The 22,173-nt window shown below is 49.7% G+C and overlaps 1 protein-coding gene across 1 annotated transcript; it reads left to right on the top strand.

Annotated features, from left to right (window-relative positions):
• The first annotated feature begins 12,965 nt into the window (after nt 1-12,965).
• LOC309886086 (C-C motif chemokine 5-like) lies at nt 12,966-15,026 on the top strand. The gene is made up of 3 exons (XM_082776635.1): nt 12,966-13,185; nt 13,640-13,751; nt 14,394-15,026. The coding sequence occupies exons 1-3, from the start codon at nt 13,113-13,115 to the stop codon at nt 14,479-14,481; spliced, it is 273 nt and encodes a 90-aa protein (XP_082632761.1). The 5' UTR covers nt 12,966-13,112; the 3' UTR covers nt 14,482-15,026.
• The last annotated feature ends 7,147 nt before the right edge of the window (nt 15,027-22,173 follow it).

Below are 22,173 nucleotides of genomic sequence, written 5' to 3'. Positions count from 1 at the left end.
TTTCTTAATAATTTCAGCTTGAGATCAGATAGGTGAGATGGGTGAGTGTAAGAATGTTACTGTGGAATAATAAACTCTTTTCATTAGCAGCAAGGGCCCAGAACTCCTTACGATAGGAAGACTAAAGTCACCAAAAGACAGGGACAAAAATAAGCAAAAGGAGAGAGGTTTACACACAGCACATAACTGTGAAACCATTGAGCATAGAATGAGTCCAGAGACTGATCAGACAAATTAATGGAAGAAAGAACCTTCCAAAGTGGATTAGACACAAAGACACCAATATAGTTCAGGTATCCCAGAACTACAAACTGCAGACAGGAGGTGGAGGAGAAATCACATGGTATGTTTTCTCAGCTGAATTTTCCGCTCCTATGATCATATCTAACTCTCTCTCTATTCCACATATGAAAACACTAGATATGAGTGGATGAAGAAGTGCTCCAGTGTTCAAAGAGAGATCAAGTGATTCATGTCTGAATAACAGGTTCTTTAGTTAGTTTTATACCCACTCTGAATTAGTTTCTTTGAGACCAGGCTTTGATAGTTTGCTTACAAGAATATAATTGGAAGCAGAGCCAAAAGCACCACTGGGTCTTATCTGTGGTATCTTTATCTTTCTTCAAAGTACCTGCTGCCCTGATTGGTTTGGCATGGTTTCTTGAGAAGCCAGTGTTGACTCTTGCTCATCATCTTGGCAGTTAAATAATCAAACACTTGGTCAGTGTTGGTAGAACTTTATCCAAGAATTGAATGAATTTCCTAGTTCTTCCTTCTGAAGTGAGAAATTTGTCCTGTTCAGTGTCCTTCATTTTCATCCAGCCCTTCTCCTAGAAAAATGTCACAGGCTTGAAGACTCTATCAAAGAGTTTAGTTTCCTCAGTTCTTTAAAAATGAGGTTCAATATTTTTGAAAACATCTCATTTGTATAAATTCAATGCTGATAGATTGCTTTTTGCCAGTATTATGAAAACCACCTGATTTGCATTGACTTTTAAAGTGCAGACTGTTGCCAGAAGGGTAGTAAGTATTTTTGTCATCAGAAGTCACAGGCTGACAGCAGTCCAGTGCATTGTGCACCTGCTTTTTTGGTTGTCTTTTTTTTTGTTTGTTTGTTTATTTGTTTTTACTCCTAGATGCATTTATTGAATGATCTTTGAGGGCAGCCAGGCTTTGTGGCAGGTGGTGGCAACAGCATCATCTACATGGGGGTGACAACCTCTCTTTGCCGTTGGACATTAAACAAATGGGAATTTTGAGCCTCCATGTGTGGAAGTGGGAGTGGGGAACAATGGATGTCTCAGCAGGTCATACTAGAGGAAAGAGTGTTGCATTTTTTGTGTGAAAATCCCACAGGTTGTGCCCAGAAGCTGCAGGTAAAGAGCAAAACCATGGTCAACGTATGTTTGTGAGCTGTGTGCTAAATGTTGTACCACATTCACTGGCACTCCAAGGCAACCATAGCACCAATTCCCTGCCCTGTACTGGCTGCAAAGATTTCAGAAGCATTTCATTATTGCAGAATACTTTATGACACCACGATGATTCAGTGTCAGAATTGCAAAAGGAGTACATCACTGATCTTAAAAAAGTGAAATCTTACTTCTGAACAGCAAAAGAAAAATACGTAATGTACCAGGAATTAATTCTGTTCTGTTTGCTCAGAAATAGTTACTGTTCAGTGTAAACCCTTCTCTGTGTCACTACTGTTATTTATGATCATTCTATAGAACATTATACAAGCTGTTGTGGAGAGACTGACATTCAAGAGGAACTTCTTACTGATGATCAACCATGTAAATCCCAAAAGATTAAGTATCCAGTCCTTCCTAGTGTTTAAATATTTTCACAGATCTTACTGAGACAAAATAAATAGATAAATATACAAAGAAGAAAACTGCAAACAAATATGCATCACGTTAAATCAAATATTTATATATGTGTGAAGGTTAGGTTTTTGGGAACTGAAAATACAATGCCTTTTTTCCAGTCCTAAAATGAAATTCAGAATCAAAAGCAGAAGCTGGTACTAGAGGCGCTCTGCTCACCCTGACTGACGATCTACCACGTCCATCCAGCTTTCTACATATAAACTGTACTTATGCAGAATTCTAGGTATCTCAGGGTGATTTTGCTAAATTGCTTTTGTATTTTAGGCTATACATCAGGAAAAGGTTCTTGACTGAGAGGGTGGTTGCACACTGGAACAGGCTCCCCAGTGAAGTAGTCACTGCACCAAGCCTGTCTGAATTCAAGAAGAGATTGGACTGTGCACTTAGTCACATGGTCTGAATTTTTGGGTAGACCTGTGCAGTGCCAAGAGTTGGGTTTGATGATCCTTATGGGTCCCTTCCAACTTGGGATATTCGATGATTCTATGATTCTATTTTTGACATGTATCATTGCAGTTGCATTAGTGCCTCAGTGAAGCCTAAACCCCCAAGCTGCCCTTGGAACAGTGAAACTGCAAAGACAGGGACACTGTCTGCCTTCAGAGGTGTGCATTGTCACTTACAGGTGGCCCAATGCCCATTCCCAAGGTTGAAGTAACCTGACATTTGCATTGCAAGTGTGACACTAGATGTGTCCTGCCAATTACTCCAGCTCAGGTCTAAGTACAGTACCCAGGGCTTCCAACTGCCCACAGGCAAGTTGACTCATGTCACCTGCAGCTAGGAGTTATGGTTCTTCAGTGCAATCTTTTGAGCTTTTGAGCATTGCCTACCAATGCTGATCACCATTCAGCAAAGCATACAAGACATCTGGGCAGCCAGGGCATTCATTATCCATTAATTAGCCTATCTCAACTGCAATAGCCTCTCTGTCAGATCTTCTCTCTGTTCTGAGTGAATAGAAGTTTGAGAATTCTTCTCTTTCAGACTCTTATTGTGTTATTCATATTATGTCTTGGTGATACCATTTAGGTTGCATATCCTCACCTGTAAATCTTAGTGTAAGTCTAAAAATATATAGCTATGCAGCCACTGATAGTGTTTGCTAAATATGTCATCAAGAACTAGCTGTAGCAACAAGATCTTTAAACTTAAGTAACACACACACACACACACACACACAAAAAAAAAAGGCATGTATGGACACAAGACTATGACAAGGATTTGGACAGGTTTGCTTGTGGATCTACTTGGGCAATAAGTAAGAGGCCAAACACAGCAACAGTGTGGTTTGAAATCAGGTGAATTAAAAACCAAGACGCTATGGGCTAAGGTGGGCTCTTTGGCTCCCCTACACGTAACACTTCCCTTCTGTCCATGGTTCAACCAATCTACCCCAACCACCAGCAGTTCTGCAGTTCTCACTCTCCACCCAGGGACAGCAACTGGTAAAGTTTGCTGAGAAAATCCCCTAAGCACAAAATACTACCAGCAGGAGCTGGTACCCATCTCGCAGCAGCTGCATACATTCTTGAAGGCCCCATGGGATCTGACCACTTCAAACTCTTCTCTCAGTGGGCACTTTCAGTGCTGTTGGGACAGCAGTGTTGGACTGGCAGCAACACCATGGGACACTCAGGAGGTGGCACCAGAGGCCTTTACAGCATCAAAGGCCTGGTGGTGAGATTCCTACCTCTCTTTGAAGTCCTCCATTTCTCCAGTTTACATTATCTTCCTGCTCTGGAACCAGTTCCTATCTCATCTGGGCATCTGGGACAAAGTCAAAGCAGGAGCGGCTGTCAAGCACCTACAAAGCCACTGAGAAGACTTACAGGACTACCAGGTGATCAGGCCCAGTCAGCATGGGCTTATCAAAGGCAGGGCCTGCTTGATGAATTTGATTTCCTTCTACAACAAGGTGACATGTTCAGTGGATGAAGGAAAGGCTGTGGACGTGGTCTACCTAGACTTCAGTAAGGCTTTTGACACTGTTTCCCTCAGCATTCTCCTGAAGAAGATGGCTGCTCAAAGGTGTATGCTTCATTGGATTAAACACTGGTTGTGTGGTCAGACCCAAAGAGTTGTGGTGAATGGATTTAAATCCAGTTGGAGACCAGTCACTAGCGGTGCCCCCCAGAGCTCAGTGTTGGGCCAGTTCTCTTCAGTATCGTTATCAATGATCTGGACAGGGGGATGGAGTGCATACTCAGTTGGTCTACAGGCAACACCAAGTTAGGAAGGAATGTAGGCTCAAGGGTAGGAGGGGTCTGCAGAAGGATCTGGATAGGCTGGAATGATGGGATGAGGCCAACTGTATGAGGTTCAAAAAGGCCAAGTACCAAGACCTGCACTTGGGGCACGATAACTCCAAGCAGCACTACAGGCTGGGAGATGAATGGCTGGAAAGCTGCCTGGCAGAAAGAGACCTGGGGGTATTGGTCAATAGCCAGCTGAATATGAGCCAGCAGTGTGCTCAGGTGGCCAAGAAGGCCAACAGCGTCCTGGATTGTATAAGAAACAGTGTGGCCAACAGGTCTAGGGAAGTGATTGACCCCCTGTACTCGGCTCTGGTGAGGTCACTGTGTTCAGTTTTGGGCCCCTCACTACAAGAAGGGCATTGAGATGCTGGAGTGTGTCCAAAGAAGGACAACGAAGCTGGTGAAGGGTCTAGAGAACATGTCTTACAAGAAGTGGCTGAGGGAGCTGGAGTTGTTTAGCTTGGAGACAGGAAGGCTCAAGGGAGACCTTTATAATTAAAGTACATCAGGGAGGTGCTTTACAATTACATTAAAGGAGGTTGTAGCAAGGTGAGGATCAGGCTCTTCTCCCAAACATCAAGTGATAAGATGAGGGGAAATGGCCTTAAGTTGTGCTAGGGGAGGTTTAGGTTGGGTATTAGAGAAATCTGCTGGGCCTACCAAAACCAGCACTGGAGAAAAGCCATTATTTTCTGAACCTTGGGAGATAAAAGGGCAAAAAATTGCAGATAGAAGGAGTGTTTGAACATTTCTCTGAAGAAGAAGAAAAGTCTGTCTCATGAGTACTGCTTTTGTTGTAGTTTGCTGTCTTGCATAATATTGAAAAATGCCATTTGTTATATGAGATGAACTGTCATCTCTCCTCTTGTTCTCAGATTTTTCTTTAAATACATCCTGTTCTTATTAGGCAATATGGTTTTGTCTGTAAACATTCCAAGAACTGTAGATGAAAATAGGTGCTCACTGACAATGACACAAGATGAGATAAGAAAAAAAAGTCAACAACAATTAAAAAAAAAAAATAAATGAATAATGTTGTGGGAATTCTGACCAGAGTAATGAAAGCCTGGGTCTAGCCAAGCCGCAGGAACCAGTCAAGGATGTGGTCCTCTCCAGACCCATCTGGTGTCCTGATCAAACCATATGCCCTCTTTACCTTTGTCAGACATTTTCTTCATGCTCTGGTCTGCTCCAATCTCCTCTGTTTAGCTGCCAATGCTCTCCAGACCCTCCACACCTTCTCTGATCCTCTCCAGGTCCCTTCATTGGGGTCTGGAGCCTCTCTGTCCTTTCCATATACACTGTGGATCCCTCCAGACCCCTCCATTTGGGGTCTGTGCTCTGTGAACATAGTATCCTGTGCTCTGTGAACCTTGTCCTTCCAGGTTCCTCCATTTGCCATCTGAAGGGTGTTTGAACCCTTACCCTAAAATGAAGTGTCACTTCAACAGAGCTCTTTGGATACCAAATGCACAGTACTTCATGCTCAAAAGGAATAACAAGAAATAGCTCATTGCAGACCATAGACCTCAGCTTTACTAACTGTGCCAATCAGGACAGTAGTGCTTTCCAGCTCTGAAGGCTCTTCTCCCTTGTGCCATATCCTAAGCTGAACCCCACAGTCATTTCAGGAGATCTAGAGGATGCATCTCCTAGCTGCGAGTGTGAATATGGAGCCTAGAAGAGGAAAAGGACTGAATAACTGAAAGGGATGAATTTAAGCATAATTTTTCTCTTGAGTCTCTCCATAATTGTCCAAAGACAGCTTCCCCCCACTCACCCCTCTATTTAGCTCTATCACATTTGTTAGTCTTATTCTATTCACTATTTCATGTGTGCAGAGATAGAGATGGTTTAAGGACCTGGTTTCCTTAGGTTAGATATTAGGAGAAATTTTCATTACTGAAAGGGTTGTGCAGCATTGGAATAGGCTGCCCAGGTAAGTGTTTGAGTCACCATCCCTGGAGGTCCTCAAGAAACATGTAGATGTAGAACTTAGTAGCGTGGTTTAGTGGTGGACTTGTCAGTACTAGGTTAAAGGTTGGACTAGATGATCTTAGAGGTCTTTTCTGATCTGAATGATTCTATGAATCCAACACACAGGTTCATGTGAGCAGGCAGGCATTCATGCCCAGGCATTCTTCCATGCATGTGTGACTGTGCCAAGCCTGAGTATGTCAGGAACATGCTCCTCCCTCCCTGGCCAGTGGAGGAAGAAAATCAAACCACAAAGACAGACGCCAGGGAGGGTGGCAGTGCAGTAAGACCCTACTTTGGGCTGGGAGCTGCGCCCAAACTGAACTGAACATGCAGTTCCTGCACAGTGAGGTTTCTATCCAAGCTGCTCCTGCTAATAAGTCACCCAAGGGAGGGGGTGGCACTGAGATACTGAAGCACTTGCACAGGTCCTGGACATAACACTGTGTTGTGGTTTAACACAGACAGCAGCTAAACACCACACAGCTGTTCGCTTACCCTCTCCCCCTCCCTCTCTGGGATGGGGGAGAGAAATGAGAAAACCGAAGCCTGTGGGTTGAGATAGAGACAGTTTATTAAGACAGAAAACAAAATAACAATAACAACAACAACAACAACAATAATAATAATAATAATATGTACAAAACAAGTGATGCACAATGTAATTGCTCACCACCTTCTGACTGATGCCCAGCCTATCCCCGAGCAGCTGCTCTCCCCCAACCCTGGCTAGCCACCCCTATATATTGTTTAGCATGACCCCAGATGGTATGGAATACCCCTTTGGCCAGTTCTGGGTCTGTCCCCTCCCAGCTCTTGCTGCACCCCCAGCCTGCCTGCTGTTGGGACAGAGCGAGAAGCTGAAAAGTCCTTGGCTTAGTGTAAGCACTGCTCTGCAACAGTGTTATCAACACTATTTTCATCCTAAATCCAAAACATAGCACCCTACCAGCTACTAGGAGGAAAATTAACTCTATCCTAGCTAAAACCAGGACACACTGGGAACTCAGGAAAGGCTTTGGATATCTAAAGATAGGCACCCAAACCAGAGATAGGCAAATGCTTCTAGGACTGTCCTCCAGATAGGATTTCTGTGGTACAAAGTAGAGACCAAGGTTGCTATAGACTGCTCAGCAAGGATTTCTACTCAACAGTCTCTTTTATTCCTTTCTCCAAATCCCTTTTGCCAGAAGCCAAAAGGCAGGTCAAAACCATGCAAATCTGGCAATATCAACCTGCCAGCTGTGGGACAGGACACTGCCTGGTCTGTGTGTCAGGTGGCCTCAATTAGCTAAGTCTGGACCCATTTTCACAGAAGCAAATGTATGTGTATCAGGAGGGACAGAGCAGGCAAGGGTGTGCCCAGACTGGGAAAGACAGCTGGGGCTGGAAGTTCAGGGCCAGGTTTTTGCTGTTAGAAAGGAGATGAGATGGGACACAGAGCTCCTGCCATGTCCCTCTACCACATCACAACCACTGATGTTGTGAATGGTGCCTGGTTCCCTTTCCCAGCACGGTGCAGTGCAGGTGACAGCAGTAGCAGAAATACCAGCACTGGATGTGCAGGAGGGACCCCTGTCTAGTATGGGATTGGGTCCTTTTGTGACCCCCCAGGGCCAGGTGAAAGTCCCTCCTGACATCCTCCTGTGGAGACTCCACCATGCAAGCTGCTGTGATGGCCGAGCGGTGAAGGCGTTGGACTTGAAATCCAATGGGGTTTCCCCACGCAGGTTCAAATCCTGCTCACAGCGGGAGCTTTTACTGACAGCCCCTGTCCTCTTGTCCACAGGGGGGACAGATGGATGTGACCCCACCTGCTACTGACACCAGTCTCCTACTGGCCCCCTTCCCTTTAGGATGACGAAGACTATGTTCATTGGAGCAGCCCTGCACACCTACATCTCATTATCACAGGAAGAAACCCACACACACAGCTGCAGCATCACTGTGTTTGCTACAGCGGTAGCATTCTGCTCTGCATTGCCCTAATCCCTGCAGCCACATCACCCTCCCTGAAGCCACATCACTCTGCTCCCTGCAGCCACAGGACAGGCTCTGGCTGCCCTCCATGCAGGACAGCTTTCTGCTGGAGGTGCACGCCTTGTGGCAGTGAGGGAGAGTCAGTTGCTGCTGACCCCAAAAGTTACCCAAGCACTGACCCCACATCATTCCAAACCCCAAGATCTGCTCCAGGGCACTGCAGGAAAAGGCTGGAACCTGCAGTGGGGGGAACCCCTTCCCTGGCTGGGAATCGAACCCAGGCCGTGGCAATGAGAGTGCCCAATCCTGCCCACTAGACTACCAAGGATAAGATGAGGGTAATGGTGACAGATTCTGTGATGGTGACCAACCAAGCTCTGAAGGGATATGGATACATGGACCCCACAGACAGAGGGGAAGACTGGTTGGTATGGATGCCACAGACTTTCTGTGGGACTTTGCAGGAACATCTGCTGCTTTCTGAGAGCTATGGTATTGGGCAGACCCTCTGTGCAAGAGGATGCCATCTCTGCCAGGTATGGGAAGCAGAACTTAGCTATGCTGAGGCTATGATCACCAATGAAGGCAGGTTTGGGAAAGACAATGATGTCCAATTGCTCAAGAAAACAATCAGCAGTACCCAAGGAGGTTCAGCCCTGCTGCTGATGGAGCAGGCACCCCATTTGTGCTGCTGTGCATGGCCAGGCTAAGGTGACACAAATCACAGGTGATCATGGACACAGCAACCCCAGTTCATGGAACTCAGCCAGAGTGCCCCTGAAATTGGGTGAAGCAGAACAGCATAGGCACAGGCTGATGATTACTAGCAGAGCTTTCCCCTGCTCAAGGGAAACAAGGTTCTGAGTCCTTGTGCTGGTAGAGGGGCTGTGTCTGGGGTCCTCATTCCTACTTGGTGCACAGTAAAATCTGTATCTTGTTTTCCCAGGTGCCATCTTTTGAGAGTTTGGCTGGAGCTGCAAAGAGAAGGTGACCCTAGTTTACAGAGAGAGTCCTTCTAAAGGAGCAGAGCCTTTTGCCTTCATTTACCCCACAGAAGGAAGATGAGTAAACACTTGCCCACTTGCTCTGGGAACTGTGCTGCAGGAGGGGACAGGTGAGGGACACAGGCAGCACTACATGGGTATCATGCAGCAGTGGCACTTGTCATCCACCAACCCTTGCCCCAAGCACCTCACTTAGCATTTTTTATTTCAGAACAGTATTTTTTCTTAAGTGAAATGTCTTTTTCAGTCTTATTTTGTTAAGTGAAATTTATTGGACAAAATCCCTGGAGCTTAAGTGAGGTTAGGCTGGGACAAAAACAAAACCTGACTTCTCCCCCAGTGCCTGTGCACATCCCCTAAAAAAAAAAAAAAAAAAAAAAAAAAAAAAAAAAAATGACTTTCTGCTGAACAAAACAGAGAAGAGCAGAGGGGTTCGGAGTGGGCCCCCATTCCTCGGGTGGTTGCTGCCAGCGTGGGCAGCACCACGTCAGGCTGCAGGGAGACGAGCCCCACGCTTGCACCTGGGGCACTGCAGGGCTTCCCAGCAGACGGGCGAATGGTGACTACGATGCAGAGGAACGAAAAGGCTCCAGGAGCATTTCCCACAAAAGACAGCAGAGGGCTCATGCACCTTGCGCACTCATGCATGGTTCAGAAAAGTAAATGATGTGCAGGACAAGGGAGCTCTCTCTGCTTCTTCACCAGCCTATGCTACACCCGTGTCTTTAGCTGAATACACAAAGGAATGTGCCATCACAGCCTCTTCCTTCCTTCCTTCCTTCCTTCCTTCCTTCCTTCCTTCCTTCCTTCCTTCCTTCCTTCCTTCCTTCCTTCCTTCCTTCCTTCCTTCCTTCCTTCCTTCCTTCCTTCCTTCCTTCCTTCCTTCCTTCCTTCCTTCTCTCTCACATCCCCCAGCACAGTTCCTATTCCTGTCAGTGTTGGCCAGGGTCCCTTGACGGGGACTTGCTCACACAGAGTGCCCTGGGGAGGCTCCTTCAGGGCTCTCCCTGCCCCATGCAGCTCCCTAAAATGGCCACACAGCTCCCCTCTCCATCCAAACTCTGGCACGGTCCGCATGGACCCCCTGCAGTCCTTCCTTGACATGGTCTGGGGTCACAGAGGGACATCCAGGGACAGCTCCCCTGTCCCTATGGTGCCCTGGCCTCTACCCAGTCATGCTGTGCCCACTGAATGATGACTGCTGCTTGCTGCCTTTGCCTGAGGAGCTGTGCTGCAGGAAGCAGGAAAGGACAAAGGGAGGCAGTGGATAACACTGGAGGACTGACTAGTGAATTGCAGAGTAGGATGAAGAGAGCAGAGAAGAGTGTCACCTTCCCTCAAGAGCAAGGATGGAGCCAAGACAAAAGAACAGGGCCTCGCATCTTTGCAATTCTGCAGCATCTCAGCCATGTCCCCACCACAAAGACCTGCATAGGGCCAAAGCCCCAGTGTGAGGGATGAGGCTGGGTGTTAGAGGACGCATGGCCGAAAGCACGACAGACACCAGTAGAGTCAGATCATGCTCCATTTTATTGCCCGAATAGCCTAACTTTTATAGTGAACTTAGCAGGGGCGGATAGTGTTTCACACAAGATTATTGGTCAACAGCACTCAGACAAACAACTACAAGAAAACAACCCCACCTGCAAGAAAACAACCCCCTTGTGATTATCAGTCATGTAGACCTTGTCCTTGAAGCCAGCTGCTGGTAACAATATTTTTCTGAATTCCTCAGCTGGGCTGTGCAGTGGACTCCAGAGACACCTAACATTATTGCACCCCTTGTGCTCATTAGGGCAGAGGGGAGAGGGGAGTCGTGCTGGGCTGAGGTGCAGATACCCTGCATCATCAGAAAGATATGCAGATTTCATGGTTTTGGTTGCCTCTACAAGCTCCAACAGAGCATGGGCTCTGGCAGTCTTGTGGTTGGGGCAGTGTCAGTATCTCTCTGTGGTTTCTTAGATCTCTATCTGGGACTTTCAGATGTTTTGTCATAGGCAGTAACCAGTCTGCTGGCTGCAGCAGCCTCACTTGCATGACACATACTGGGCACAGTCTCTGGCTGTGATGGCAGAGGACTGAGAGGTGGGTGATTGCCACCCCCTGAATGCAACAAGGAAGCAATGCAGTCCAGAAGCTGCACCTTGTCAGCAGTGTGCAGGGCTGTGTGTGATGTGCAGCTGTGGGGGATGAAAATATTTTCTAAAAGCACTACTCCTTTGAAGGACAAGTCCCAGCCCCAGGGGCAGCCTTGGAGCAGCAGGCACAGGTCAGGACCCAGTACAAAATGCAGCCACCATTGCAGCAAGGAGATGGGGCTGAGATGCATGGCCTTGCTTTGTACCCCATTGTGGATCTAGGGTATATAATGCAATAAGTGCATAAATTAGCCAGAATATTTGGCTAAGTGCAATACTAAAATACATTCAGCAGAGGAGTAGCAATAAATAATCCCTCTTTCCAACTCAAAGAGTAGGACATCCCTTGGAAAATCCCAGTTGAGGTTTTGTCTCTGACAAAGCCCAAGTGCCTGTTAGCATATTGATGTTCTGCCCCAAATTGCTGCCACCAGGCATTTATGACAACCCCATGGTGCCAGTCACAGCAGCTGCACTATCTCTATCACTGGGTTCAGCTCCAGACCCTTCACATTAGTTTGAGGGCAGGAGTTCTTGGGGTCCCCAGGGCACTTCACCTGCCTGGCATCCCCCCTCTAGCCCACCGGGAGAGCTCCTGCCTGCTCATCTGGGAGGGAGGTTTGGGGAAGCCTTAAGTTCTTGCTGTCCTGTAGCACAGAGCCCTCCTGCAGCACCTCTCATTCTCCCAGTTTTTGGGGACATAATGGTGAAAGGGACACCATGCCGTGGGAACAGAACACAGCTCCTATGGCAGTCCACTGCACTGCAGGAGCCACAGGACGGCAAGGAAACCCCAGGGAGAGGGGCTCGTGGTGCCTCGTGAGCAGCACTTTTCTCTGGGAGCCAGGCATGAAATTCACGGAGAAACCACAGGCTGTGAGCTGGCAAATGTGGTGCCAGATGAAGAGAAGAGGGAGGTGGAGAAAAGGGAAATGCTCCCTGCAGCAACCCGGAGAGCCCATCGCGAGGCCCATGACTGTGAGTGTGCACATGGTGATGGGGCTCTGCCTTGGCATGAGATCAGGTCCCAAGCAGGGGAGCCTCCTGCTCTGCCTTCTTCATCCCACCTTCCCCCAAGCCCAGGTTGGTGCTTGTGTTTGCCCCACATGTCTGGGAGAAGTCAGTGTTTGTAGAGGTGGACTTCAAGGTGGACTTACCAGGCAAGCACCCCCTTTCTTGGCTGATGCTGGTGTGTACTGGGAGGTCCTAAGCTCCATGCTGGGAGCACAGCTTTGAGGGTTTTGTGTCTCTCAAAGATTGCCCAGGGCTACAGCCTCCCCAGGGTGCCAGCTATCCTTGCTACCTGCACAGGCAGTGGTGCTTGGAGCATGCACACTGCCCACGCTGCCCCTCACATGTGTCCCAGCCCACCATAGGACCCCCAACTGGACCTGGTCCCAAGCCATTCAAGGGGCTGAGCACCTTTGTGATCAGGACTTGGGTTCTTAAAAAGGACATTGGGTTGACATCTTCCTGGCCCTGTGGGAGGCTGCTGAGATGAGCTTGTTGGGGTTTGCTGTCATCTTGGTGAATCTAAGTGCAAACCTGCTTCTCAAGAGCTATCGCATATCCTGTCTTGGTCAGTATAGCCCTCGTGAGGATGCTGGTTTGTTCAGACTTACCCCACCTTACACAAAGGCTATTTTAGTATTTCCTAAACCTGCTGCTTCCTCTTTTTTTCAGTATTTCTGAGGCAAAGGTGCCGTGACATCAGCTCTGTTACGCTTTGGAAATTCCGAATACTTGCCTTGAAATCTGCTGCCACCCCTATAAAAAGCAAGGAGCATCCAAACCATCTTGCACCAGACGAAGGAGAAACCTGATCTGATCCTGCTTCTGCCTTGCAGCTCGCCTCCGTCCATAATGAACATCTTTAGTGCAGCCCTCTCCATCCTCCTGGTTGCTGGCCTCTTTTCTCAGGCTTTTTCTGGTCCAAGTGAGTACAACTCTCTGCTCTCCTGGGGTGGGATGTTGGCATTCATGATTTTTGCTCTGAAGGCAATAATTTTGAAGAAGAGATGGAAAAAGTTTCAAAGATTAAAAACCTGTGTGAATGGCTTTTCATGCTTTGAATTGGTTTTCCTTTCCAGCATCCTTTTAACTTAGGGAGGTAATTATGAATTTTACATCGCAAGGATTAAAGGTTTCAGGTTTCACAACTCTGCTTCTGTTACCAGGCTTTAGGAGTGATCCTAGAGTGACCGAGGGGATGTTTATCATTGGTAGTGAGGGAGAGAGCCTTTAGCAAGACACTCTAGCAGTGACTTTCATTAAGCACTGTCATTTTTTGCTGACTTTATGGTTAATTTGGATAAGAAGAGGGCTCCACAGCTGAGTAAGGGAATGGTTGCTCATGGTAGACTCATGCTGTCCTTCCTGATCTCTTCCAGTTGGAGCTGACACAACCATCTGCTGCTTCAGCTATACCTCACAGAAGCTGCCCCAGAGTCATGTGAAGGATTATTTCTACACCAGCAGCAAATGCCCACAGCCAGCAGTTGTGTAAGTACTGGCTCCTGCTCTGAGCTCTTTGGGAAAGGCTCCACCAGTCTTTGGGCTCTGCTCCAAAGTTTCCTGCCATCCACTGGGACTAAGAGCATGGTGGTGTGAGGAACCATGCATGAAGTCAGGGGGCAGCCACCACAGGCCCCACATGCTGTATGTGAGCACTCATCCTCCTCAGCTGACAAATAGGGCCATCCTGGTGCTGGGAACAAGGTGTGGGAAGGATATTCCTGCATAGCCAGCAGGACCTCCCTGTGGCCATGAGCCCAAGGCACATAACGTGCCACTTGTGAGACTTGTACCTGATGTAGACTAGGGGTCTGAGGCCAGCAGATGCTTGCCCCAGAAATGCCAGATGCCCATACACTGCTTCCAGGCTCACCTCCAGACTGGACAGGGACAGGAATGTCTGAGCATGGGGGCTTCTCCCAGGGGACCTAGAGCTCTCCTTGATGCATGGGTTTAGCTGGCTCCCCTGGAGCTTGTGGTTTATGGGAGGGTAAATGATCCCCTTGGGAGCCAGCACTGATCACAGGACAGGTCAGTAGGTGTCCAGAAAGCGACCCAAGGCCCTGGCTGCCACTTCGGCATGTCCTTTCTACCTCCAGAACTATAACACCTCTCTGCCTGGCTTGACAGGTTCATCACCAGGAGGACTCGGCAGGTCTGTGCTAAACCTGATGCCAGGTGGGTGAAGGAATATGTGAACTTCCTGGAGCTGCACTGAGCACTGGGAGCTGAGGGGAACCTGCCAGGAGAGTCCTGCAAGACCATCCAGCAAAGTCATGGCATGGACAAGAAATCCTGCTTGTTCTGAGCACCGAGGCCAACAGACGCCTCAGGGGCCTTGAATTTCCTTTCGTCTTGCAAGGGCGTTGTTTATCTTTTACAATTTAGCCACCCCTACTGGGCAGCTATGATGCTGGGGACCTACCTCCTGGCCTTGCAGACATGGCCTGGCATAGCCTGCTGTGTGAGCTGTGACTAAACTCCATCCACTCCTTGCGCCTCTGCTGCTAGAATGGGAGGGGAATCTTATCTTAGGAGCTATTTGTGGGAAGTGGTCTGTCAAAACTAGGTGTAAGTGCTGTCATGTAAATGCAGTCTGACTACCAAGCCAGCTGGCTGAACCCTGCAGTACAGCAGATGCTGTGAATGAGATTCAATGAATGAAATCCTTCCTTAATGGAAGATATGGTACACTGGATATTTATGGGATGCTGGTTGTGGAACCATGTTGTTCAGCCTTATTCTCAAAATGCTGTGTCTTGCTGGTACCAAAGAATAAAGATTTTCTCTCGCTCTCTTCACTCTGTGTCATCTCTTGCCCAGCCCCAGAGGAAGGCAGAAAGCACTTGGTCCTGGGAGTGCTGGAGTGTGACGGGACCTTTCTGCTACACAGCCCAGCACCTGCCTACCCCAGAGCTGGTGCTTGGAAGGTACTTGTCTAGGAGGACTCCACCACAACCACCTTGGGAGAGGCAGGAGACTGGCCATGACTTCCCACCTGGAAATACCTCATCCTTCTTTTTCCTAAGTCTTCCCTCCTGCATTGCCTCCCTAGTCTCCAGCACCCAGCACTGCCCAGGGCTGCATCCTCCCAGCCCCTGCTCTGCTGTGAGCCAGTCCTTGCCCCCATCACGAGTGACCAACGCCAGGAGCTGGTAGAGCTGGTCCCGCAGGATCTGATGCTCTGCTCTGGCCCTATCTTCTTAGTGTTTTACCACAGGCACCCATTATCTGCTGCAGATCTGTCTGCAGCTGGTTTGCAAAGGAAACCTGAATTTGGTTTTAAAAAGCACACTGAGTAAAAACAAGAAAAACACTTTGTCAAGCTATGGTTTGCATTTAAAGCTTGCTGATGTCTTTGTGGGTGGAAAGCGAAACTGCTGGGTCTGATCTCCTGCCACTGAAGCTCTGTGCAGGGGGGAGAGGACCTTCGCAATGTGCCCTGGGCTGCTTCCATCAAAGCTGCCTGAAGCAAAAAAGAGCTTTTGTAAGCTGACCTGACCTTGTGCAGGCAGTTTGTGCATGTCCATGTTCACCTCCCAGGCCATTGTTTACAAGGAAATGAGCTCCTCTTCACTCACTGGGACTTATTTCTCAGCCCTCCCCTCATTGCCATAATTTTCTTCCATAGTTTGGAGCAAGCAAACCAGTGTGAGATGATACAGTTTCTGTTAAATACCCCAAGCCCACTGGTGCTACAGTGGTCTGCAGGTGTTTGTGTTGTCTCCTGTCCTCCCCTTGCCCATCACCACCTTTCCACAGGTCTCCCTGATTAATGACCACACTTTCCTATGAAGTTCTTTATTAGCTGCCTCAAAGTCTCAATTTCTGGCAGAATCTGAGCACAGAGCTCTAACCCACTGCTCCCAGGGCTCTCTACAGACCGAAGCTGTGTTCCCTGCAGCCTGGGGCAGGAAACAGATGCAGAAGCTTCGCCAAGCTAAAGTGCACAGTGGACACTGTCATTGCCCAGAGGATGGTGGAGGTGGTTTCAGTGAAGAAGGGGCTGCCCGGCTCAGCACGAGGCCTTGCAGCCCTGCTGTGCTTTCATCTGACTGGCTGAGCTGGCAGCATGTTCTTACAGTGAGAGCAGGCAACAGGGAGCCCGGAGACATCTGTGTATGTGTCCATGTCAAAATATCACAACCCAAAATGATCCCGTCCTTGAATCCTGGCAGGTCTCCTGCCTGTGTAGTGTCCACATGCTGAGAGGGTCCTGTCCCCGGGGGACCCAGCTGTGGAGGGATTCCAGATCCTTGGTGATGGGATACAAGGAAACAACTTCAGGCAGAACAGAGTGGCTCTCCCTAGGGATGGGGAAGAAAAGTGTAGGGGGTGGAGTTGGGTGCAGGGCACCCCATGGGACAGGAACCATCAAGGAGGCACAGATGAAAGAGGCAGAGAGCTGGGAGGTTGAGGACAGAAGCAGAGGAGGGAGAGAGAGGTTGCAGTAGAGGAAGGGATGCGAGCGCCCAGGCCTGGGATGGGAAGAGCCCTGTCTGGTCAGTGGTGTTCCCAGGCATAAGAGCAGGGTCCCCAGGGGTGCTGCCTCCAACCCACCTTGTCAGAAGCCTGTGGAATGTACAGAGACCTGTCAGCAGGAGATGGGGGACAATGAAATCCACATGGGTGTCAGGTCTGGTGCTCACAGCAGCCTTGTGGCTGGGGCCCTGCACATCCAGGGTTCTGCAGGGCTTCGGGGTCCTAAAGGATGTGAGGTTGTGCTCCCTTTGCCCTGTCTGGCAAACACCATGAGTGAGAAGAGGGGGCCATGGTGTTCATGACACTGAAACTACTTTGCAAGAGGAGGAAAAGAAGCTGGGGCTGAGATGCCATGCTGATTCATGTGTCCCCAAAAACTTCACAAATGCCCTCACCCAGCAGTGGTGGAGCAGCTCAGACCATTTTTTTCCTGGTGGTGAAGATGTGGAGAGGACCAGGAAGCCTTTGTGGTGAGGAAGGGATGCACCACTGCAGAGCTGCACTGTGGTGCCACATCAAGGCTGGGAACTGTCTTTTGTGTGACCGCTGACCACTGTGCAGGCAGCCAGCCAAGGGGAGGTGCTGAGAAACCAGAGAAGGTCCCATGAAAGACTCCTGGATCTGCCTCCACTTGCTGCAGGCTTTGGCAGGCAGGAAGGAGGACGACAGACTGCAGGCCTGAGTGGTTGCTGCAGAGTAGTTGGTGTCTGCTGGGGCAGGCATCATGTGGACATAGATCTCTGCACACCACACACATCACCCAGGGGCTCCTCCTCAGTCAGGCTGGGATGGTTTTGTGGTGGTTTATGTAGCTGAATTCCACCACAACCTCTCTATTTCTCTTCCCCTCCTTGAAGGAAAAAGGGGAGAAAATATGACTGAAAGGGCGCCACGGTTGAGATAAGGACATGGAGATTTATTGACAAACAGTTATTGTCATGGGCAAAACAAACTCAGCATAGGAAGATTTATGTAATTTATGGCCTATCACTACTGGATTACAACAGTGAGAAACTAAAAACAAATTTAAAAAAACCTTCCTCCCCACCCACCCTCTTCTCTGACCTCTCCTGAGTGGCACAGGGAAATGGGGAATGGGATCTGCAGTCAGTCCCTGACGCTTCATCTCTGCCACTCCTTCATGGTCACTCTCTGCCCCTGCTCCATGCAGGGTCCCTCCCACAGGACACCGTCCTTCCTGAACTAAGCCTGCGGGGGCTGCCCACAGGCAGCAGTTCCTCAATAACTGCTCCCACATGGCTCTGTACCACGGGGTCCAACCCCCATGAGCAAACTGCTCCAGCACGGGTCCCCCACAGGCAGCAGCTCACCACAGGCCCCTGCTCCTGCGTGGGCTCCTCTCCACGGGCTGCAGCTCCAGCCTGAGGCCTGCTCCTGCTGGGGGTCTCCATGGGCCACAGCCTCCTCTAGGCTACATCCACCTGCTCCACTGGGAGGCTCCTCCATGGCCTGCAGCATGGAGATCTGCTCCATGTGGGACCCATGGGCTGCAGGGGGACAGCCTGCTCCACCAGGTGCCTCTCCACAAGCCGCAGGGGAACTTGTGATGCGTACCTGGAGTACCTCCTGCCTCCTGCTGCACTCACCTTGGGGGTTGCAGGGCTGGTTCTCACTCATCTCTCTCCCAGTTGTTGTTGCACAGCAATTTTCTGTTTTGTTTTGTTTTGTTTTCCCACCTTTCTTAAATCTGCTCTCACAGAGGTGCAAACATCACTTCTTGGCTCAACTCTGGCTATCAGTGGGTCCTTTTTGGAACCAGCTGGAGCTGGCTCTGTTCTGACATGAGGTCTCTTCTCACAGAGGCCAACCCTGCAGACCCCTGCTACCAAAACCTTGCCACATAAAACCAAGACAGATTTCCCAGAATAACATCCCATCCTTCTACAGGGCTTGTCCCTTCACCAGTACAGGCAGGTCTTTCTCAGCCACCTCCCTGCAGCTGGAAAATCTCTCTCCTTGCCAGTGCAGAGTGATGGCCAGTCCCAGATAACACCCAACAAACCCAACTCTTGGTCCCAAGATAGAGAAAGACTTGTGGGGTCAAGTCAAAAGCTTCCTGAATGGGCCCAGGGCTGGCTGCTGGCACCAGCTGGTAGTGTATGAAGGCTCCTTCTCACATTTCCCGGAAAGCTTCTGCAAAGCAAGCACGAAGCAGTGCACAGCTGTGACAGGGCTGTCTGAAAGAGATTTGGAGTGTAGGACTGAATCCCTACAACCAGAAGGAGACACATCAGGGATGCTGACCCTGCCATCCCACACACATGGAGAGTGAGAGCACCTAACCCTAACCATTCCCACCCCAGAGACCTTGGGACTTTCTCCCCACTGGGCAAGGATGGGCAAACAGGACACAGGCTTCCTGCACCACCAGTGAAGATATGCTGAAGTCTGTAGTGGGAAGGGGCAGTAGTTCCAACAGCTTCAGCCCCCCTTGCCCTATCTGGCTCTGTGGGCAGTCCCCAGTCAAGGAAAGCTCCAGCTGGACTTCCTGAAAGGCCTTGCCATTGCTTGCCTGTGACTGGACTCCCCAGGAACTTCTTGTGCTCTCCCAGAGTCCTCAGGCATAATAAGGAAAATCAACCATGTACTACCAGCAGAGAACAAGCGCTCCTGCTGGGCCATGTTCCAGGCCAAAGATTCAGAGCATCCCATGCCTGTTTGTCAGGCCTTACAGGTCACAATGATGAGACCTTCTTCCTCCAGGAGAACAAAAACAACCCAAAGACAGAAGTGGGTTCACCTTGGGAGTAGAGGGCAGCAATAAGGAGAGCAACCAGAGAGACCCTTACTTTCCCAACTAGAGCTAAGCAGACATACAGATCATTTCTGTGCTCATCACTGATCCAACCAGTCCTTGCTTTCCATAGGGAAGCACCAGTGATGGGTGCTATAAAAATGGGTTTAGGAGAAAGGTTTCCTGAGTGATGTGGAGCTGCCACTCAGGAGCTGCCACACAGACAGCATTACATAGCTTAGAAAGACAAAATTCAAAGACACTGAGTGGTGAGGTCAGATCCAAAACAACAGCTAACACAGAAGAGCTGCAGGGGGAGGCTGTGACAGGATATGCCTCCCTTAATACTTCAGCAAAGTTGTCCAGAAGTAACCACAACTCCACTCCTCATGGTGAGGACAGCTAAGAGAGGTAGGAGGCAAGAAGTGCCTCCTTACACTCTTTACCCCCTGAGGGCTGATGAAGCGGATAGCTGCAGAATCGGGTTAGGAAGAATGGCCATAGGGAGAGAATGCTGCCTGTGGGGTTGCTCACCACCTATCCCAGGGCTTTTCCCAGATTCACAGGCAGTAAGGGAAGAGCTAAATAGGGTTCAAGCTCCCCAAATGACCAGAGAGGACCAAGATACCAGGTTTAGCCTCCAGTAGTGCCCAAGGTTTGATGCTTTGCCCATGGGACTACAAAGGTCTTTTGACACTCTGGGTGCCTTCTGGGCATTACTGAGCACAGGCAGGGAAAGAGAAGCCTGTGCACGTTCAGCAGCCTCAATATGCCAGTCTCCTTAGTTTCTGTCCACCTCACTAAACACACAAGAAGCCTTGTAGCAAGCAAGAAAGAGCTGGGAAAAATCTGGTGTTGTCCCAAGCCTCAGGAGAGGACCATTGCAGGCAGCTGATGCATCGCCCCGCAGCCCTGCCCTGCCTTGCCTAGAGCTAGCGGCAGACAAGAGGCTGGGGGCAGGCTGCTCCCCTGCACCCAGGTGCACCCCATTGTTCTGAGCCTCCCCCCCCCCATATCTCACACTCGTACTGGCTCACTGGAAGCCAGGGCTGGGGTGTCAGTGAGCAGGGCTGGCACAACTGCTGCTCCGGGAGCTCCAGCAAGGAAACCGAAAGCAGAGAGTCTGAGGGAAATTCCCACAGAAGCCTGGGCTTCCAGCCAGGGACTGTCCGGAAAAGATCCAGCTGCAGAGCCAAGCTCCTCCTGCCTCTCCCGACTGTCGGGTCTGGAGCATAACCTCCCACCCCCCCAGGCTCCCTGCATCAGTGCTCTGTCCCCTCACAGAAAAGAGGATCGGGGAGTATTTGGGGAACAAAGCTAAAGGCATGTTGGCCGTCGGGTTGGGTAAGATTTTTGCAGTCATGCTGACCCCCCCTGGTCCCTGCTTTAAGCTGCTCCTGTCTGCTAGAACCCTGCTGAGGAGAGAGAGAGAAAGGAGGGGGAAGCTGCTCATCCTCCCAGCTCAGCAGGCAGAAACAGGATTGCAGAAGACCCCTCCACATGGTCCCCATCACCAGCGCCATCTCCTGGGACACAGAACAACGCTCATGGCCAGGGACAGGGCTGGGTCTGCCCATGCTGCCCCTTGGGTCCCCCATGAGCCTTCCTGCCTGAGGTTCAGCAGGGAAAACACAACACTAGAGGGAAATCACAAGACAGCTGAGAGGTGCTTTCCCAGTCTCAGGGCAGCCAAGTCTGACCTATAAGCAGCAGGGAAAAAAATGAAACAATAAGAGACTTTTTGCATTAGGAAGAAGAAATACTGACTGAACAGAGCAGACAATGTGCTGAGCATGACACAGGAAACTGCGCCCAGCACTACACTTTCTCCATTGGGACCTGCACTATTGCAAAGCCTTGTCCTGGGAACAACAGCTGGGATAAAGCAGGTTTGCTGGTGGTTTTTTTTCACCCCAGCAGCACAACTGAACTGTGTTTTTGTTTACTGGTGGGAATGTGAGGAGCAACTCCATTGGGATGCTCAGAGAGCCAGGGTGCCTGCTGTCTTCTGCTGCCAGCCAGAAGGACCCAGATATATGCTGGGGCTGGTGGCAGAGCTGCAGTGGTGTCCTGGAGGAGCAGGAATATGGGACAAGTGATGTTGCAGGGCTGCTGACAATATGGGTGTGGTGCCTGAAGGCTCCATTATGGGAACTGCGTCACCTTCACTGGCACAAAGCTCCAGAAGAGCACGCTTGTGGGCAGGGAGTGCACACTTGTGGGCACATGGGTGGCTCACGTGTCCTCTGTGCCTGTCAGCTTCGCGCACAACCCCAAAGCCATGACAGCCTTCCCCAGTCGTGCCCTCTGAAGTGTGCCCAGCCACTGCCTTGTCACACAGACAGTGCCCATCTGGGGACCAAGGCACCTGAGGTGTGTGTGGGGCACCTTCTTGTGTGTGCGAGGCTATGTGTGTGCACTGGCGTGTCTGATTTTGTAGAGGATGTGGGAGGCAGAGGTATACGTGGTGGGGGAACAGAGTCAGAGGATATTTACATGTCTGTCGTATGGAAACAGCATGGTTTTACCTCAAACCATTTCCCATTATCACATGTCATCTAGAGTGTGTCAATGGGCTCAGTGGTGAGGTCTTGTCTCTGTGCTGGTGAAAGGGAAATAAAGGGGCGAAAAATAAAAACGCTTTATCCAAATCCATGTTTTATCCAAATTCTT

This window comes from Aythya marila (genome assembly GCF_965140915.1).
Source record: "Aythya marila genome assembly, chromosome: 20".
NCBI lineage: Eukaryota > Metazoa > Chordata > Aves > Anseriformes > Anatidae > Aythya > Aythya marila.
Note: the sequence above shows the minus strand (reverse complement) of the source record. Positions and strands in the feature narration are given on the sequence as shown.